This window comes from Arabidopsis thaliana (assembly GCF_000001735.4).
Source record: "Arabidopsis thaliana chromosome 1 sequence".
In the NCBI taxonomy this organism is placed as follows: Eukaryota; Viridiplantae; Streptophyta; class Magnoliopsida; order Brassicales; family Brassicaceae; genus Arabidopsis; species Arabidopsis thaliana.
Genome location: NC_003070.9, coordinates 4293027 through 4310134, shown reverse-complemented (window position 1 = coordinate 4310134; position 17108 = coordinate 4293027). Strand labels below are relative to the sequence as shown.

At 34.0% G+C, this 17108-nt stretch overlaps 6 protein-coding genes across 9 annotated transcripts; 3 read left to right on the top strand and 3 right to left on the bottom strand.

The window, feature by feature from the left end:
* Positions 1-385: 385 nt before the first annotated feature.
* On the bottom strand, positions 386-1192 carry AT1G12660 (thionin-like protein; the record flags this gene model as incomplete). Its single annotated transcript, NM_001332039.1, has 2 exons — positions 386-641; positions 892-1192. 2 exons carry the CDS (start codon positions 1190-1192, stop codon positions 577-579), a joined length of 366 nt encoding a protein of 121 aa, NP_001318987.1. The 3' UTR covers positions 386-576.
* A 935-nt stretch (positions 1193-2127) lies between these two features.
* On the bottom strand, positions 2128-4344 carry AT1G12650 (rRNA biogenesis RRP36-like protein). Of its 4 annotated transcripts, NM_001084056.1 has the most exons (11): positions 4107-4161; positions 3848-3986; positions 3639-3766; positions 3472-3538; positions 3319-3371; positions 3173-3227; positions 3014-3088; positions 2801-2921; positions 2643-2689; positions 2358-2557; positions 2130-2318 (listed from the first exon to the last, which is right to left on the bottom strand). In NM_001084056.1, the coding sequence occupies exons 2-10, from the start codon at positions 3950-3952 to the stop codon at positions 2462-2464; spliced, it is 747 nt and encodes a 248-aa protein (NP_001077525.1). In that variant the 5' UTR covers positions 3953-3986; positions 4107-4161; the 3' UTR covers positions 2130-2318; positions 2358-2461. The 4 variants fall into 4 exon arrangements, with proteins under 4 accessions (NP_001031031.1, NP_001077525.1, NP_001077524.1 ...); NM_001035954.4 differs by having other exon boundaries at positions 2128-2557; positions 3848-3966; positions 4107-4344; NM_001084055.3 differs by having other exon boundaries at positions 2130-2557; positions 4107-4255.
* On the top strand, positions 4228-6855 carry LPLAT1 (MBOAT (membrane bound O-acyl transferase) family protein). Its single transcript, NM_101134.5, has 8 exons — positions 4228-4764; positions 4870-4925; positions 5045-5265; positions 5367-5775; positions 5862-5947; positions 6058-6121; positions 6205-6323; positions 6412-6855. The coding sequence occupies exons 1-8, from the start codon at positions 4469-4471 to the stop codon at positions 6547-6549; spliced, it is 1389 nt and encodes a 462-aa protein (NP_172724.2). The 5' UTR covers positions 4228-4468; the 3' UTR covers positions 6550-6855.
* Positions 6856-10563: 3708 nt separating this feature from the next.
* On the bottom strand, positions 10564-11469 carry AT1G12630 (Integrase-type DNA-binding superfamily protein). Its single transcript, NM_101133.3, has one exon. The coding sequence runs from the start codon at positions 11236-11238 to the stop codon at positions 10660-10662; it is 579 nt and encodes a 192-aa protein (NP_172723.2). The 5' UTR covers positions 11239-11469; the 3' UTR covers positions 10564-10659.
* A 1487-nt stretch (positions 11470-12956) lies between these two features.
* AT1G12620 (Pentatricopeptide repeat (PPR) superfamily protein) lies at positions 12957-15583 on the top strand. Its single transcript, NM_101132.2, has 2 exons — positions 12957-13181; positions 13266-15583. Exon 2 carries the CDS (start codon positions 13387-13389, stop codon positions 15250-15252), a length of 1866 nt encoding a protein of 621 aa, NP_563911.1. The 5' UTR covers positions 12957-13181; positions 13266-13386; the 3' UTR covers positions 15253-15583.
* Positions 15584-15594: 11 nt separating this feature from the next.
* AT1G12615 (pentatricopeptide (PPR) repeat protein) lies at positions 15595-16080 on the top strand (the record flags this gene model as incomplete). The annotated part of the gene is made up of 1 exon (NM_001332038.1): positions 15595-16080. One exon carries the CDS (start codon positions 15595-15597, stop codon positions 16078-16080), a length of 486 nt encoding a protein of 161 aa, NP_001321650.1.
* Between the last annotated feature and the right edge of the window lie 1028 nt (positions 16081-17108).

Below are 17108 nucleotides of genomic sequence, written 5' to 3'. Positions count from 1 at the left end.
AGATATATCAACGTTTTTTTTAGCTAACTAGACAGATATTCGTAAAACAAGATATTTTTGATCAGTTTTGATCTGATTAGGGTTACGTACATACGTAATGTCTCCATCGATCACGATCACATGTGACCATTCGGTTTCGAAGCGTAAGAATGTGTGCGTTGGTTCAATTTTGAATCATTTGGCAAATAAACATGCACATGATGTATTTTTAACTGTTTAACACATTATTTTGGTTAAATTTTCAAACTTATTTATTTTTGAATGATCAAAATTGTAAATTTTGTTACGGATAGGAATGAGATTCATCGAATAAGATTCAAGATGCATACCTTAAATTAAATACGTTGGTGAGTCTGCACAATATTATTATGAAACAATTCCTTTTCTTTATTAATGAAAGTCTCTTTATTTCAGATGGATGCCTCGATACCTATATATTTGCAATTGGCTTGCTCGTAACACAAAGCATATCAACTCAGGAAATAAATTCTCAGTGGAGAATATTTAATCGATACAAACTACGACACTATCTTCTAATTAGAGATTAATTTTCATAGACTAAAATCAATAGCGATTTTAGTTCTTGTGGGAGCACTCTTCTGAGCATGAATCCACGCATAATGAAACTTTCTCCACATGATCTGCCCATATATAAAACAAACAACCAAATCTAAGAAAATTAATTAGAATCCACACAATAAAATTATTTGAATGCTTAAAAACCATCAAACATTCTTACTAATAGCAGAATTACACCCAAAACAAAATCATCATTCTTACTCCAGAGAAATTTACATAATATCCTTAGACCCACAAGATTAAATTGTATATATATATGAACGTTATTGATACAAGAACTTGGAGAAAAAAAAACAAAAACAACAAACTTACCCTTATCATCAATTGAGGAGGATGAAACACAACGATCGGTAGCACATCCGAGTTCGCAGTAAGAACCAGTTTGGTCAATTTCATTTAGATTTGCCTCAAAAGAAAGCATAGGTCGACGTTTACAATCCTTGATACACAAAAAAGGACAAAAAAGTTTTTTAATCGGAGGCGCTATTAGAGCACACGCCACAAGACAACCTCCGTAACATAATTTAAAAGACATAACAGCCTCTGCCTCAATTAACATGTTCCCCATCACCAACATCATCACCACTAACATGGCCACTCTTTTGTCCTCCATTTTTTTTTGAAGGTACAAAGAGAGTTTTTTTTTGGGCAGAGAATATTAGAAATGTTGATGGAAAGTGTTTGTTAATTGTGATTGCTTGTTTGTGTAACTAAGGTTTATTTATATGGGATTGTGTAACTTTGTGTTATAGTTAACATTTTCATACAATGCATAAGTTGGTAATTAAATCTAATTCAATTCATTTAGAATCTAGAGATTCCATATTTAAAAAACAAATACAAAATATATTAAGAGATTTTTTTTATTGTATGTTACTATGTTTATGGCACAAAATCGCGCATTAACCTAGCATGTACATATTTGTTTGTACTTCGTCACTGTACATACATGAATGTACCTGACTTTAAGTGAATTAGATATGTCATATGTGTAAACATAGACATTCATGCATGTTAAAATAGTAATATATCTAAATGACATTCATCAATAAAATATATACTAGTATTTAACTATATATGACTCAAAGTATTAATGTTTATTTTGAATAAATTTTCAATCTAAAACTTCAATTAAAAAAAAAAAATCAACCTAAAATTTTGAAAAACAAACCAGGCTGTAGTATTTGTGTGATGATGACATAGTGAGAAATAAATTCTAGATGAGTTTCGTTTAGGATTTGTAGATCTGTCTAATTATGATGATAAAATATACGTTACCATTTATTTTAACGTATGTCTAACATGTGTATGTGTGTACACATAAATTGCTTGCTTACGTACATGAATGTGCTTTATTTCCTTTTTGATATTTGCGTCTATGTTCAAACACACTACATTAAAAATGGTGAAATGTAGCTGATAAAAAGGTTATTGAAAAATCGAATTAATTACTAGAAAAAATCTTATTTTAGATTCCGGATATTTCTTAACATAAATTAGTTAGTAATATTACGATATATATCGAAACTAGAGACCTTTTTTTGGATTCCGGATATTTTTCATTCAATCTTGAAAAGAACCAACAGTATGAATTATGAAACACTAAATGCTTAAAAACATTAAACAGTTGTAAGTAACATAAGAAAAGTAATGTAGATTTGAACCCTCTGAAAGGTCTAGAGTCTCTCATGTCTTCACAGAACCAACAGCAAACTAAGCAGCCTTTGTATTCGATTTGGCTTTCAATTGCAAAAACAAAATGTAAAGCTGCATTTGGCTTTCAAACCTCAAACATGAATTTTAGATCAGTATCACAAAGACCGCCACAAAATTTGTCATGGACCAAGGTAAGAGACAGGTCTTAAAGCAAAACTGCTTATCTCTATTCCTCTGCTCGACGATAGGGCATGAACCTATGATCCTTTGTTGCATTCTTCTTCCTCCGTTTGTCAAGATACGATGTAAGCTTCCCAGATTCCTGGATTGTACAAAAAGAACTGATTCAGTGATTCTGTTTCCATACAAACATTTAAAACTTTGGTAGTCAAAACTGATTTACATACCTTGAGACTGTTGTACTTTTCGATGAGTGTTTGCTTTCGGATTTCCGCTGCATAAGAAAAGAGAAAAGGATTCAGTAAATTGTAGGCAAAGAGAAACGCAAAACTGTAATGTTCAACCTAAACTTGGGACTTTTGAGTAAAAGACTCAGGAGACATACATTTTTTGAGATAGTAAGGCCTTTTTCCTTCTTTTGCGGCTTCTCGTTCTTTCTTTTTGTGTTCTGTTAGTATTGCTGCTCCTTTGTTCTGTGTTGATGGCTCATACTTCAACATTTTCTCCTGATATATATACAAATAACAGATTTAAAGGTGAGTAAACAAACTAATGATCAGAGAGTTACAACAGGAGAGGTAAAGAAAGGATCACTCACAACGTAAGTTAACTGGTTCTTCAATTCGTCGATTTCTTCTGGATTCTTTGTTTTCTTTAACTTCTTTTTCAATTCCTGTTTTAGGAACCCCAGAAAATCAAACAAAAAGCTTCGTGACAAATCGGAACCATATCGTTTTCAGCATTTAATAAATAATACCTCTCTTTCCACAGGAAGTTTGTCCTCAAAAAAGAAATTATATCGCTTCCTGAACCTACAGAAGATACAAAACTTACGTTCACTGAAACAAGAACAATGAGTGCATTATAAGTAATTTCAAGTTCACAAGACAAAGATGTTTATACCCCTCGACGTCAAGTGTTCCACCCAATTGGTTAAAGCGAGGATCACGAACCTCCTGAATCAAACAAACAAACTCTATTAACAACTCCAAAATAAAAAAACTTGGGAAGAAGAAATAAGAGATTCAAAATGTTCTCAATGCTAAGACTTATTACCTTCTTTGGAACGTGAACCACCTCTCTATAACGACTCACAGGTTTCTTAGAACTCACTTCCATTGGTCTGTTTTCATCACAAATAGAAACACCAAAGATTAACAAAGTAACCAACAACTGAAAGAAAGACAAAAACCAAGAACCAGAGAAAACAATGTTGTGTATACCTGTTTTTGTTAGCACGAGCACGACCTGTTTTCTTCACTTGATTTGGTTTCCATGGAACAGCTTTAGACCCATCAGCTCGTAATTTATGAATCTCCTCAAAGGTTAACTCTTTTTCTGTTTCTTCTTCCTAATTCCACATTCAAAAACAGATGCTTCAACAAACAATAATAATGTATTTAAGTTCCATACCTATTCTAAAGCTACTAACCTCATCTGAAGAAGACACAGATGAACACGAGAGATCTTCATCTTCTTCACTATCCTCAAAAACTATCTTACTTGAGCTCCCTTCAAACTTACCAGCTCCTTTCATGTCGACACGTGAACCTAATCAATAAAGATCACACCTTTAAGATGCAAATTTCCCAACATAAACAGAGTTACATACAGAAATCAAAATTTAAGCATGGCACAATCGAGAAACAAAAACCTAAAACAGAGTAAGAGTACCACAACCATAAACTTACTTGAACAGAGAAAATCTGTAGAATCAAGTAACGACGGCTAAAGAGGACAACGAACGGCGAAGAAACGAGAGAACTCACGAGAAGTAAAGAGATCGTAAGACCAGAAAAAAAGAGGAAATTAGGGTATTTAATTTAAACCGTTGGTTTTGCAATTTCAGTTGGTTTTAAAATACTGTACCGACCGGTTTATTACATGATACCTTTCGTTAACAAAGAAAGCCAACAACCACACGACACGACACCAACAACCACACGACACGACACGACCGATCTATAGATTCGGCGAGATCAGAAGAAAGCTTCCCGGAGCAACTCGGTCGTTGTGACTCATTCCGAGTTAAAAAAAACGGGTTTTCGACACCATGGATATGAGTTCAATGGCTGGTTCAATCGGAGTTTCGGTAGCCGTACTCCGATTCCTCCTCTGTTTCGTTGCCACGATCCCTGTTTCATTCGCTTGTCGAATCGTCCCGAGTAGACTCGGTAAACACTTGTATGCCGCTGCTTCAGGTGCTTTCCTCTCTTACCTCTCCTTTGGCTTCTCCTCCAACCTTCACTTCCTTGTTCCGATGACGATCGGATATGCTTCAATGGCGATTTATAGACCCAAGTGTGGAATCATCACTTTCTTCCTCGGTTTCGCTTATCTTATTGGCTGGTACTAAATTCTGAACCCTTTATGCTATGAATTAGTGCAGAAATCGTCTTCCTTCTGATTGACCCTGATTTAGTTATGGTGCAAATTCGTGATTTGTGTGTGTAGTCATGTGTTTTATATGAGTGGTGATGCGTGGAAAGAAGGAGGAATCGATTCTACTGGTAACTCTTACCTTCCTCATCTGAAAGTTGCTTCCTTTTGATTTGGATGCTCTTTGTTGTTCATGTGTAGTAATTGTGATTAGCTTCTTAACTTGCCCTTCTTGTTGTTCATGTGTTAGGAGCGTTAATGGTGTTGACGCTGAAAGTCATCTCATGTTCAATGAATTACAATGATGGGATGTTGAAGGAGGAAGGTCTACGTGAAGCTCAGAAGAAAAACAGATTGATTCAGATGCCGTCTTTGATTGAGTACTTTGGTTACTGCCTTTGTTGTGGTAGCCATTTTGCTGGTCCTGTTTATGAAATGAAAGATTATCTTGAATGGACCGAAGGGAAAGGGGTAAGCTTCTTCTTCTTCTTCTTGAGAGCTTTTATCATTATCAAGAATCTCTGAAGTTTTAATAGACTAGATTGTGAATATGTAAACTTTGTGCTTTCTAGATTTGGGATACTACTGAGAAAAGAAAGAAGCCATCGCCTTATGGAGCTACAATCCGAGCTATTTTGCAAGCTGCGATTTGCATGGCTCTGTATCTCTATTTAGTGCCTCAATATCCGTTAACTCGGTTCACAGAACCAGTGTATCAAGAATGGGGATTCTTGAGAAAATTTAGTTACCAATACATGGCTGGATTCACGGCTCGTTGGAAGTATTACTTCATCTGGTCAATTTCAGAGGCTTCTATTATCATCTCTGGTTTGGGTTTCAGTGGTTGGACTGATGATGCTTCACCAAAGCCCAAATGGGACCGTGCCAAGAACGTAGATATTCTCGGTGTTGAACTAGCTAAGAGCGCGGTTCAGATTCCACTTGTGTGGAACATACAAGTCAGCACGTGGCTCCGTCACTGTAAGTAGTCTTCTGATACTAATGAATCCTATAAAGCAGAAATTTCGGTTCATCTGTGAACTTATTCATGATGTTTAAAAATGCAGATGTGTATGAGAGACTTGTGCAGAACGGAAAGAAAGCGGGTTTCTTCCAGTTACTAGCTACACAAACCGTCAGCGCGGTTTGGCATGTGAGTTCTCTATTTTTTTTTTTCATGTTTTCAATTACTTCCAATGATGGAGGAACATACATTTGTATTTCTATTCTGATCTTTTCTTCTACCTCTAATGCAATTTGCAGGGACTGTATCCTGGATATATGATGTTCTTTGTTCAGTCAGCTTTGATGATCGCAGGCTCACGGGGTAAATACAATTCACCCGGTTCCACTCTTTTGGTAATGGCATCTAGCTATCTTCTTGTTGATCTAAATCTCTTTTCTTTGCAGTTATTTACCGGTGGCAACAAGCGATCAGTCCGAAAATGGCAATGCTGAGAAATATAATGGTCTTCATCAACTTCCTTTACACTGTTTTGGTTCTCAACTACTCAGCCGTCGGTTTCATGGTAATTACCAACTCTTTTATCTCTTGTCTCATTGATCGAATCACTCTTAACGCCTTTTTTAACCTTGTTTTCAATCACAATGTCTCAGGTGTTAAGCTTGCACGAAACACTTACCGCCTACGGAAGCGTATATTACATTGGAACAATCATACCTGTTGGATTGATTCTCCTCAGTTACGTTGTGCCTGCAAAACCTTCAAGACCAAAACCGCGTAAAGAAGAATAAGCAGTTATCTTCTTCTCTTAACGGTAAGTAAGTTTCCCGCGCTTGCCAGCTTCTTCTTCTTCTTCTGTAACATTTGGAAACAAACCGATCCGGTTCTTGTTTCTCTCTGATTTTTTAGCACCGATATTTTTTTTGTATTTGTTGCTTATAAATCTTATTTTTCACACTTCTTTTTTTTAATTAGTATTGGATTTGCAATTATATAGACAATAAGTATAAATATGTAACTGTAAATTGCAAATGGGAAAAAATAGTAGTGTTTATGTTTGATGTTTTTTTTGCTTTTACGTTGTAGGACTTATTATTCATCAATGTACCCCACTAACAAACACACAATAGTTCGTAAAATAATTTTTCTCAATTGACGGCAGCTTTTTCCCATAAAGACACCCTAAAAAAAATCCATAAGCCGGTTAAAGGAAAAACTGAATAAAAGACACATTTTTGGTGTTTTTATCTTGATCTCGAAACTATAAAGATTGAAATCGGATCAATTTTTGTTGTCAATATACAAATAAATATATATTTTTTCATTTCACATCGGTGAGAATCATTTTTTTAGATATAAGTGATGGAAAAACAAATCAGAGCTTTTATCATTATTATGGAAAATATTTTTATCAAAGATTTATATTTTATATAACACATACACACACTAATCCAAACAAATAGACTTAAGTTCTTTTAAGAAACTAGAAGTTCAAATGTAGGAGCATTGTCTTTTTTTGTCTTTCAAGAAAAAAATAAATCTATATATATTTTTTGATTTTTATTTATTTTTAAAAATTAAAGCATGAAAGAAACTGGGTGTATATGTCCAAAGTCCATGTTACTAATGTAGCTATATATTTTTACTTTGTCGGCAAAATGTGTTTCTAAATTTTTTTGAACAAGTTGTCAATGAGTGTTATAAAACAAATATTTCAGGTAAAGATCTAAAAATTCATAATTGATTGCAGAAATGTTAAAATAAAGAAATAATGAAAACTGATCAAAAATATGATGTAGCAGACCACGATTGATCAAAACTTTGTAGAATGCACTTTCCTAATATATGTTTTAATAGTGAATTAGAAGATAGAAATTGATTAACCACATATTTAAAATTTAAAACATGAGAGACTTTAGTCCAGTGTTCTCCACATGGATAGCTGTCCAGTCACTCTTAGGTTCGATTCAGTCTTTACCCATTGACGAAGGAAACTGTTATTATATAGTTTTTTCATAAATAATAGGAAAAAATATAAAGATCTTAACAATACAAAATCACAACTATACACAACAAGACTCCAACAATTGTTGCTGTGCTCTCTGTGACTCTGTGTCACACTACTAGCCTTTACTAGCTATGAGTTCGAATGATGACATTAGACAGTACCAAACGATTTGTAAGAAACCTATAACGAATAAAGTGTAGTTAACAAGCATTAAAAAGAAAAGAAAAGTATTTCTTCTGTAAAGAGAGTGTATTATAATGTCTAATGCTCAAAACAAACAGCCATTAATGGGAGTTAATTAAAATTAAAAGAATGGTTAATCATTGTGTGAGTGTGAGTAAACATACCAAAGAGGGAAGGGTTATCATTAAAAACACGTAGGGAGACAAATCTGCAGTGGACCACTATCGCATCAAATCAAGTATAAAGATTTGTCCGAAACCAATCTTTATATTTACAATATAAATCAACAGCTGGTTATCAAAGAAAACAAACGAATTTCAAACTAACATAGTAATTGCACTACAAATCTTTCGAGCTTTTCGATATAACAAGCCAATTAACTGACAAATAGGAATCCACAATTTGGTATGGTTAATTGATGTAGAACCCGCACTACGGCACTACCACGATCGAGCGGTGGAACCTAACCCTTTTTTTTAGATAGCGGGGGAACGTCACGTCCTGAAACATCATCTTCTACACCAATATTACTAACACGATATCGAGCCATATGTGAAATCAGAATCCATGCATATATGGTCTAACCGCCAAAATTACCTTTTTCCTACTAGACAACCACAACTTAGTTATTCTAATTACACCATACACACAAAAAAAAAAACTTAGTTATTCTAATTACTAAAACAGAACTTTATTATTCTTATAAAGAACTAGATATCCCTGTAATGGATGTTTTAGTTTGTATGGTATACTTATAATACCGATCACAGATATTTTATGTTAGGGGTCATAGATTTTTTAAAACCATAAAGACAGTTTAGGGTCTAGGTGTTGTAAACAAAACCAAAAAGGGATTTAGGTCAAACAAATCCGAGGAGATAGTGCCACGTGGCAAAGAGTTGGGGAAATGGAAATTTTGTAAAGAAAAAATAGTGCAGATGTTTAGTCGGAAGAGACAAGCCGAGTTAATTTTAGTTAATTAATTCTTAAATTTCTTATAAAACTATAAATAGGACGTTTACATAATTTAAAACAAAAGGCAAATTTCTTTGGTCTGACCAATACCTTTACCATTTTTGAAGAATATAAATCCATTAAAAATTTCATAAAAAATACCACTATATTGTGTGATTTTAGATAGAATATTAAAAAGTTGTAAAGCTAAAGTTTATAGAACTTAGTGACGGATATGATTAAAGAAAAGCCACATGGTCACCTCTCTTATTAACCTCTCTTTTGTCCGTTTCAGGTAAAAACATTGGTGTTAAAACCTTTTGCACCATCGTTTTGGCGTTATATCTTAAATTAGAATTTTAACACAAATAATATTACTAATTCGTGTTTCAAGTAAGAATTCTTATTTACTCTCCATACGTTAAAAGCTTATATGTATATTTGAATTCGATAAAATGATACTTTATGCATTTCAAAACAGAATATCATTTTATCATCGTTTCTATTTTTCAAAATAAGTTTTTTCTTAATATTTCAATATAAATAAATGTTTGTGTTAAGTACACAATATATGGTCTTACTCTTAAGTAAAACCAAATTACAATGAAAAACTAGAATATACCAAGAGTTTATTTAATTTGATTTACAAATACATAATGAAATGTTTCACGAGTTTTGTAATTTCTATGAAATTTATCAAAATGACAATAATTGTAAAACAGATGGAGTATATAGTTAAGACTAAGATTTTAATACAAAAATATATCACTTTATTAGCAAGATAGTGTCACAATTTAAAGAAAACGACAAAAAATGACCCAGTAAGAAAACACCACTCATGTCTATACATATATGGCAAAACCTTTACAACAAAAACATATCTAAAAAAGGAAACTCAGGAACATCAAAACTTTTTAAAAGGAACACTAGATGAATATAATATATGTATCATTGTGTGAATAAGCATCAATCAATCGATTGATTCATATGAAAACATATATATCACTACGAGACGAATTAAATGGAATATAGATCGCTGGATGGATTTCCGAATATATATCTGAGCAACGAACATGTGACGAAAAATAGATAGATATATGTTGTGTATGTAGAAAAAACGCAAAAAAATGATACATAGAAAGTCAAAAGACTCGAAACAAATTGATCATGGGTTATATAAGAAAAAGACTAATCTCAATAAACAAGAGAAGAAATTCCACAAAGATCATATATTCATATTATACTCATCATATTTATTGGATCTTTGATTGACAAACATGAAACTTTGCCGAATTAAATTGCGGTGTTATTTAAAAAAAAAACCTCCGTTTTTATGTTCCACCTGAAGATATATATATGTCAAAGACTTTTTTTAGTTCATGTATATAAGGAGTAGCTATTATATTAAATATTCATAATCTCATCTTTATATTGAACAAAAACAAACTTAAGAACATGAAATATATTCTTGACTAAGAAGATGCAAATAGGAATAAGAGTAATAATTGAAATCAAAACGTGAAGTCGCGAAACTAAAGGAGGATCACTATAAGGCTAATTAAGCCCTAGTTGATAACCCTAAAAACTCCAAACGCAAACCCTAATTCAACGATACAAGAAAGTAGAAACAATCTTAAATAAAACATTAAACATATGATTTGATATATCATACAAGTGAAATAATTAAGGGCGGAAAAAAAAAAAGCAACAAGAACAAATAATGATTACATATACGTACGTGGACAACACAAACCGATCAATAGCCCCACAAGTCCTCATCATTTGAATTCTCCGGAGAGTCATCCGACGGCCGAGAACCCATCCACGACGGCGGCGCAACCATCATCCCTTCTGCCATATTAGCCAGCAGATTAGGCATATTCAAGACTTCTTCTTCGTCCATGAACTCTGTCCCACACCACGACGAAGATCCAACATCATTATCTACGTGGCACTCACGCGCTCTCGACTTCGAACTACTACTCTTCTTCTCCTTTGCCTTTTTCTCCTCCTCCCCTTCCTCACATCCCTTCATTGCTGCTGCGGCTGCCGCAGCGGCTCGTATATCTGCTGCGGATGTTGATTCAGGAACCGGGTATGACCCGACGGATCCAGGGAAGTTCAAGACAGCTTCTCTTCCTTTAAGAGCCATAGCAGCCACATCATAGGCGGCTGCTGCCATCTCTGCCATGGGGTAAGTTCCAAGCCAGATTCTCGTGGTTTTCCTCGGCTCACGAATCTCGGAGACCCATTTCCCACTTCGGCACCGGATTCCTCTGTACACCGGATCCTTTCTCCGGCTACCTAAGCCGGCAGAAGCCATTGAACTATTCATACTATTAGTCGTATATTAGTAGCAAGCCGGAGAAGGGTTTTCACACGTGGCGAAGAAGGATTTGTCACACGTGCGAGGTGGCAAACTAATTAAAGAAGATGAAGAAGTTTTGGGTTAAGATCAGGGACATTTGGTATGATTTATATGGTGACCATCAGCCACATATATATAGAACTGAAAGGTAAACAGTATATAGATATGTGTTCTGTATATCTCTGTAAAGACGATTATAATTGAATTAGTTAGGGTTTAGTGAGAGATTGATATTCAAATACGAAATGAATCAAGAAAAGGGTTATTTCACTAATATTTTCTTAACACACAGTTGTTATTCTCTTTCACTTTCTCACTTGGGGTTGTCGAAAGTGTGTTGGCTCTTGTTGGGGGTTTTTTTTTTTTTTTGTCATCATTTGTTGGGGTTATTTTTGTAATAATAATTGAGTAAGAAAAAACTATAATTTATACTATATATATATCTCGTATTTAGAAAAGAAAAAGAAAAAAAAAACATATATATATATATATATATATAATTTATACTTTATCCGATAAGTTATCTTGTTTAGTTACTAGTTAATATTTAAGGCTGTAAGCTATATATAATCAATACAAAGCATATAAACATATATATTTCGAAATATATGTTAATACTTAAGCTATATTAATCATATGAAGCATACGCATATATTAGTTGAAAGATGCATATCGAAGGTTCAATTTTGTTTTGGTTTTGATTATCATATAAATTCATTAAGAATGGTTGACGAGAATGCCACAAACAAAGTTGATCACATAGACATATCCGATATAAGAGAAAAATGACTGAACTACATAAATTAAGAAAAACTTATATATATATATATACTTTACAATCGACTATAATAACATCGCTGTTAAACAAATAGTAAAATCTAACCTACTAACTATAGCTACATTAGAAATGCTAAACCACCGGAACGATAATGCAAAATTAGGGTGTCCAACGGGCTTCGACGAATATTGGCTTGGAAGGAAGTTAAAAACCCACAGTAGTAAATGCCATCTTGGTGAGAAACATTCATAAAAATAAAATACAATTTCTCGGCCCGAATCAACGTCCTTAACCTCTCCTTAACCAAAAAAAAAAAACATTCATAAAATAAAATGTCAAAGATATGGTGGATCTTGGGAGAGTTCATATCCAACATTGAGATTATGATGGATCTTCTCGCAAGTGGACGATAGTGTGATGATTCTTGGAACCGAATGTTAAAGACGAAGTCTTTCACTTTTACATACGGAAACAGAAGCGTTGATATGAACAATATCGAAGTTTTTGTCACGGGAGATGTATTATCAGGAATTTAATCTAGATGTGTAATTAGTCAACTTGGTAATATCTCCTTGTTTAGTGTTTTCTCCAACATCTTAAACAAGTTTAGTGTGCTTCGATATATATCATTATTTTTCTCTTTTTACTTTTATTGATGTAGTTAATTTATGGTAAAATTGTTTAGCTCGATCTTCAAGGATCAAATTCAATCCAATAAATTCGTCCTTTTTCAAATTGGGTAACCACTAACCAACCAAAAAAAAAAAAAACTTTTTGAAGTTCAACGTGGTCGATAAAAAAAAACTATCCTATTAAGTATTAATCTGGTCGACAAAGAAAAAAAAAAACAAATTCATTTTATTAAAAGGAGAAGAAAAAAAAAACATTTTATCAACAACTCCGAATGAAACAGAAGGTTAAAGACAACCCGGTTTTATCTGATCCGGTACATTCAACCCGGTTCTTCAAGCATTCTCGAATCTAAAGATTTCAGGTTTCTCATTGCTTCGTTCTTCGTATCGATGTGTCTGGGTTTTCTTTTCTGTAGATTTAGTGCCACCTTGTTGGCGAATTGGGTCGACAATTTCGATAACTCGCTAGAATTGGAAGGTTTCAAGTTTTCACTTTCAAGGTACCCATATATAGCATCGTTGTTGAAATTTCCGAATCAGAAGTTCTTAAAGCTTAAATCTTTTTGTTTTATTGTGTGTGAAAGAGGTGTAATGAGCAGACATTGGTGCTTGTGGAAGCCGAACAAACGAATCAGCACAAAACCGAAGACGTGACTCCAATTTTTTTTTTTTTAAATCAGAGCTTTCAAATTCTTAACTTGAGTCATGCGGGGATTGATTCAGACACGTCTTCTCGAGACAGGTACTCTAAGAACTGCTTTATTCTTGTCTTGCTATGGACGAGTCTTTTCTAGTGTCAGTGATGGGAAAGGGAAAGTCTCCTATAGAGAGAGATTGAGAAGTGGGATTGTTGATATCAAGGAAGATGATGCTGTTGATCTGTTTCAAGAAATGACTAGGTCTCGTCCTCGTCCTCGTCTTATTGATTTCAGTAGATTGTTTAGTGTTGTTGCCAGAACAAAGCAATATGATCTAGTGTTAGATCTCTGCAAGCAAATGGAATTAAAGGGAATTGCGCATAACCTCTACACTCTGAGTATTATGATTAATTGCTGTTGTCGATGTCGTAAACTCTCTTTGGCTTTTTCTGCTATGGGGAAGATCATTAAACTTGGGTATGAGCCTGATACAGTCACATTTTCAACTTTGATAAACGGATTATGTCTCGAGGGTAGAGTTTCCGAAGCTCTGGAATTAGTTGATCGAATGGTTGAAATGGGACATAAACCCACTCTCATAACGCTTAACGCTCTGGTCAATGGACTTTGTCTCAACGGTAAAGTCTCTGATGCTGTGCTTTTGATTGATCGAATGGTTGAGACTGGCTTTCAACCCAATGAAGTAACTTATGGACCGGTTTTAAAAGTAATGTGTAAGTCCGGCCAAACTGCCCTTGCCATGGAGTTGCTCAGAAAGATGGAAGAAAGAAAGATCAAGCTCGATGCAGTCAAATACAGTATCATCATTGATGGTCTGTGCAAAGACGGGAGCCTCGACAATGCATTCAACCTTTTCAATGAAATGGAAATCAAAGGGTTCAAAGCTGATATTATTATCTACACCACTCTCATTAGAGGCTTTTGTTACGCTGGTAGATGGGATGATGGTGCCAAGTTGCTGAGGGATATGATCAAAAGGAAAATCACACCAGACGTGGTCGCTTTCAGCGCGTTAATAGATTGTTTTGTGAAAGAGGGAAAGCTTCGAGAGGCTGAAGAACTGCACAAGGAGATGATACAACGAGGCATATCTCCTGATACTGTTACGTACACTTCTTTGATAGATGGGTTTTGCAAGGAGAACCAGCTAGATAAGGCCAACCACATGCTGGATCTGATGGTTAGCAAAGGATGCGGTCCTAATATCAGGACGTTTAATATCCTCATAAATGGATATTGTAAGGCTAATCTGATTGACGATGGTTTGGAACTCTTCCGCAAAATGTCTTTGAGAGGAGTGGTTGCAGATACGGTTACTTATAACACTCTTATCCAAGGATTTTGTGAATTGGGAAAACTTGAAGTTGCCAAAGAACTCTTCCAAGAGATGGTTTCTCGTCGTGTTCGTCCTGATATTGTGTCCTACAAAATTTTGCTCGATGGGTTGTGTGACAATGGGGAACCAGAAAAAGCGCTGGAAATATTTGAAAAAATAGAGAAGAGTAAGATGGAGCTTGATATTGGTATCTATAACATCATCATTCATGGGATGTGCAATGCTAGTAAGGTGGATGATGCTTGGGATTTATTCTGTAGCCTCCCTCTCAAAGGAGTGAAGCCCGATGTCAAAACATACAATATAATGATTGGGGGACTGTGTAAGAAAGGCTCACTGTCTGAAGCAGACCTGTTGTTTAGAAAAATGGAAGAGGATGGGCATTCGCCAAATGGTTGTACATACAACATACTCATCAGGGCACATCTTGGAGAAGGTGATGCAACCAAATCAGCTAAACTTATTGAAGAAATAAAGAGGTGCGGGTTCTCAGTTGATGCTTCCACGGTAAAGATGGTTGTCGATATGTTATCGGATGGTAGATTGAAGAAAAGCTTTTTGGATATGCTTTCTTAGAATTTTGGTGTTTACATCATATTACCGTCTCAGAGCATTGAAAGACTAAGTTGGAGTTTCATATGTGACAACATTGATGTACACAACATTTTTCTTAAGCAGATCGACCACCAAGATTTATAACCATTCTCCGGGCATGAAAGCAAGCTCATAATTTCCTTATCACTCTGTTCATCTGTCTACATTGCTTTTCAGATTGTACTTGCTAAATTCTGCACAAATATGTATAGGTAAATGATATAATTTGTAGCTTAAACACACCATCGCTATCAAAAAACAAAATTAGAAGAAAAAAATATAATCGGAACCGAGAATGATCATGTGATCCGTCTTGGCAACACGATGGAAATCGCTGGAATTGAACAGGATACCTACATCCTAAATTTGCTGATAAATGCTTTCTGTCACTGCTCGCAGCTGAGATTTGCTTTGTCTACATTAGCGAGAATGTTGAAAGCTGGCCATGAGCCTGATGTGTTCACATTTACCACGTTGCTCAGGCCTTTTTGTCTTGAGGAAAATGCTTCTGTTTATGATGCACCAACTTTGTTTAAGAATATGAAAGCTATGGGTTACAAACCTAATGTTGTGACATATAACACTGTCATTAAAGGTCTGCTTAATGGTAATATGATTTCTCAAGTGCCTGGTGTACTTGATCAAATGTTTGAAAGGGGTTGTCAACCAAATGCAGTTACTAAATCTACATTTATAAGCGGACTCTGCAAGCAAGATCTTCATGGAAGTGCCATATTGTTGCTTAGAAAAATGGAGAATGATAACGAAGATGTCACAACAAAAAAAAAAATACTCATTCACATCACATAATTTGTGTCAAAAAATTTAGTGATATTAATTTTAATCACTTATTTATAATTAATACAAATAAATATTTAACATCAGTTACAATGATTAATGCTATTATTGATATATATGGCATCATTTTATTTAAACTGATACAAATCTAGAACATTTGCATCACTTTCACAAAAATTGATACAATCCTAAGAATTTGCTTTTGCATGAATAACAAATGATGTTAATTAAAGATTAAGCATCAATTGTAAAAAACGATTTAATAGGTTACTTAATTTGTCAAAGTCCCACATCGCTCCCATGAAAAAAAGAGACAACTATTTTTATTGTATACAAAGTGTAAAGTTTAATAAGCAACTATTTCTACTAAACAAATATAATCGTTACTTTTATATTAATTAATAAAATTAAATAAATTTGTTTACTAAATATATATTTAATATGATTTTACAAATTTTAACATTAGTTATTTATAATTGATATAAACACTTAACATTACTTATTATTACCATAACAATTATTAACGTTATTTTGATAAATTGATGCAAATACTAATATCATTTATATTATTTGTGTAAAATTAACATCATTGTTTGCAATTAATGCAAAATTATTTGAAACGATGCACATAATTTGCATCACCAATTTCAGAGTCACTTATAAAAGTGATATAAAACTCATTTGCATCAATTATAATTGATGCAAATATAAAAAATAAGCGATTCAAAATACTTTTTTTTTGTAGTGTGTCAATTATCATGTTCAGTGCAATCATTCACTCTCTCTGCCAAAAACAACAACTAGATGAAGCATTGAAACTTTCAAGTAAAATGGAAAGAAAGGGGATAAGAGCAAACACGTAATTCTGTAATAGTCGGTCTTTGTCGTAATGGCAGATGGGATTGCGCTCATAAATTGTTGAAAGAAATGATTTAAGAAATTTTCCGTAGTTTGTCTACTAAATCAACAAAGATGTTGGCATTGGGAGGGATTAGTTAGGAAGTATATAATTTGCACATTGTTTTATTTTTTTTGACGTA

Coding starts and splice junctions, on each gene's coding strand:
- AT1G12650 (NM_001035954.4), bottom strand. CDS start 3,952: ATGAAAGGAGCTGGTAAGTTTGAAGGGAGCTCAAGTAAGATAGTTTTT. Junction 3,228..3,318: donor GGAACACTTGACGTCGAGGG/GTATAAACATCT, acceptor TATCTTCTGTAG/GTTCAGGAAGCGATATAATT. Junction 2,922..3,013: donor AGAACCAGTTAACTTACGTT/GTGAGTGATCCT, acceptor TATATATATCAG/GAGAAAATGTTGAAGTATGA.
- LPLAT1 (NM_101134.5), top strand. CDS start 4,469: ATGGATATGAGTTCAATGGCTGGTTCAATCGGAGTTTCGGTAGCCGTA. Junction 4,926..5,044: donor AGGAGGAATCGATTCTACTG/GTAACTCTTACC, acceptor TTCATGTGTTAG/GAGCGTTAATGGTGTTGACG. Junction 6,324..6,411: donor ACTCAGCCGTCGGTTTCATG/GTAATTACCAAC, acceptor ACAATGTCTCAG/GTGTTAAGCTTGCACGAAAC.
- AT1G12630 (NM_101133.3), bottom strand. CDS start 11,238: ATGAATAGTTCAATGGCTTCTGCCGGCTTAGGTAGCCGGAGAAAGGAT.
- AT1G12620 (NM_101132.2), top strand. CDS start 13,387: ATGCGGGGATTGATTCAGACACGTCTTCTCGAGACAGGTACTCTAAGA.